Source organism: Nestor notabilis, unplaced genomic scaffold (assembly GCF_000696875.1).
Source record: "Nestor notabilis isolate BGI_N333 unplaced genomic scaffold, ASM69687v1 scaffold12172, whole genome shotgun sequence".
NCBI lineage: Eukaryota > Metazoa > Chordata > Aves > Psittaciformes > Psittacidae > Nestor > Nestor notabilis.
In genome coordinates, this window is record NW_009919838.1 from 42,551 (window position 1) to 44,476 (window position 1,926).

Consider the following 1,926-nt stretch of genomic DNA (forward strand, 5'->3'; position numbering starts at 1 on the left):
AAAAAAAAAACACCACAAAACCCCTTCCCCCCAAACAAGCATACAAAAAACCCACACCAATGACCAGGTAGCATCCATACACAACATTTCTGATGAAGTCTACACACATTATTATAGGGAAATGATGATCTAAAGCTAGCCAGATAGCTTACAAATCCTCTGGAAAGTCCAAGTTCACTGTCAGAGGGGCAAATGGGAGATCCGAGGACACACTGCCCACATTAAGTGATGGTCAGGGTCACACATGTTTTCCCTCATCTTCACCAATGACAACAGTAAGCTCTTCACCCCAAGATACCAATCCTGCACTAACTAGCCTAAGCACAGTCATCTTCCTATATATAGCAGCCTTGCTTAGAAGTGATCATCCCTGGGACCACAGATGCTCCGTATTATCCACAGGTGAAACCAAGAAAAAAAAAGTTAACAGAAGCACTGATTTTAATAGGTATCTCTCAATTATTGCTCTTGGTGCTCCAGCAGCCCTTCTATCATTACACATTCAAAGTTACACTAGCTTCCTCAGTTCTTTGCCCAGTATTTCAAGAAAATGAAGCTTATACAGTCATGCTACACGTGAATGCTTGTGTGTGTATATAATGAACTTTGAACTCATTAGTCAATTTTGACCAAATCAATTGAAGACGAAGAAGCCTCAGAGATCAACTACTTGTAATTTTCACCAAAATACACGTCCCTCATACTTGAGCACCTAAATAACCCTGTAGAGAAGGTCTGTGCATTTAACTTAATCAACTTTAATCAAACACCATACAAAATAATAATAAAATCTAGTTACTGTTCAACATCAAGGATAAGACAAATCTGTAAGAAATCAGCCATTATTAATCCTGGCATCAATTAACCACTTGATCTTATTTGCATAACTTGTTCCTTAAGGAAAATCATCTTTCTGTTCTTGCATGTATCCCTGCCATCCAGCACCTCCATATGATGATAAATTGAGGCCAGAACACAAGCAGCATCAAAACCACTCTGCTCCTCTTGGATACTGAACAGATAAGGTCCTTAAAGTTACACCACGTAAGCCACATGTCAGCATCAGACTAGGTGTTGTACTGTAGCTATTACACAATGCTTCACAATTTAAGAAGACTGTTTAAGGCCTCTAACCTGTTACTTCCTTCCTCTTCTGAACAAAGTATAGTGGCTTACACAGTTTTGCAGAACGTGCAGTGTTTTATTCCATTAACTTCAGTGGGACTACTCATGAAGCAAAATGCTATGCAATCTGATTACCAGAAAAGTCAGCTACAGTGGCTTCTCATATACCTCGCTGTTCACTGTAATCCCCCACTCACCTGCTGGGACACTCAAGTCTATATTCTCTATATAAAACCAACTGACATAATATTACACTCTTCTAAAAAAACCCACCAAAAGCCAAAAAACCCAACCCAACAAAAAACAAACCCAACCAAAAAACCAAGCACATAAACCTTTAAGATAAAGATTCACAAATTAAATTATCTTTAAATCCAGAAGTAATGCTTTCCACTGAAAATAAGACCATAACCACAGCACACAATGACCACCTCCTGTTCCACTGGGCTACCAAGAACATACTTACTACAACAGGCAGTGCGTTTCCAGTAAGAGATCTACTTACTCCAACGAACTCGATCTCATCATCTTCACTTTCAGAGGTTGATGCGCTCTTGGAAACGCTGCCGGAGTTATGCGACTCCATTACCTAAACTGAAACAAAACATGCTTCATCAATTTATTTTGTGGGTTTTCTTTAACTACGCAGCATTTTCCGTTTCATGCCTACTTTGGCTTTACGGCCAGAGCTCAATGCTCAACTCTTAAGAGGCAAACCGCTGCTCTCTCCTAACGGCGCAGTGCTACCGGTGGAAGAGAGGACAGTTTAGTAACAGCCGTGAGGTGAGCTCCGGCGTTATT

At 40.3% G+C, this 1,926-nt stretch overlaps 1 protein-coding gene across 1 annotated transcript in view; it reads right to left on the reverse strand.

Annotated features, from left to right (window-relative positions):
* ZNF451 (zinc finger protein 451) overlaps positions 1-1,711 on the reverse strand; it is a 37,750-nt gene extending 36,039 nt beyond the window's left edge. Inside the window, exon 1 of the mRNA XM_010010420.1 lies at positions 1,631-1,711. Coding sequence (XP_010008722.1) covers positions 1,631-1,711 — 81 coding nt within the window. The remainder of the gene's footprint in view (positions 1-1,630) is intronic.
* Between the last annotated feature and the right edge of the window lie 215 nt (positions 1,712-1,926).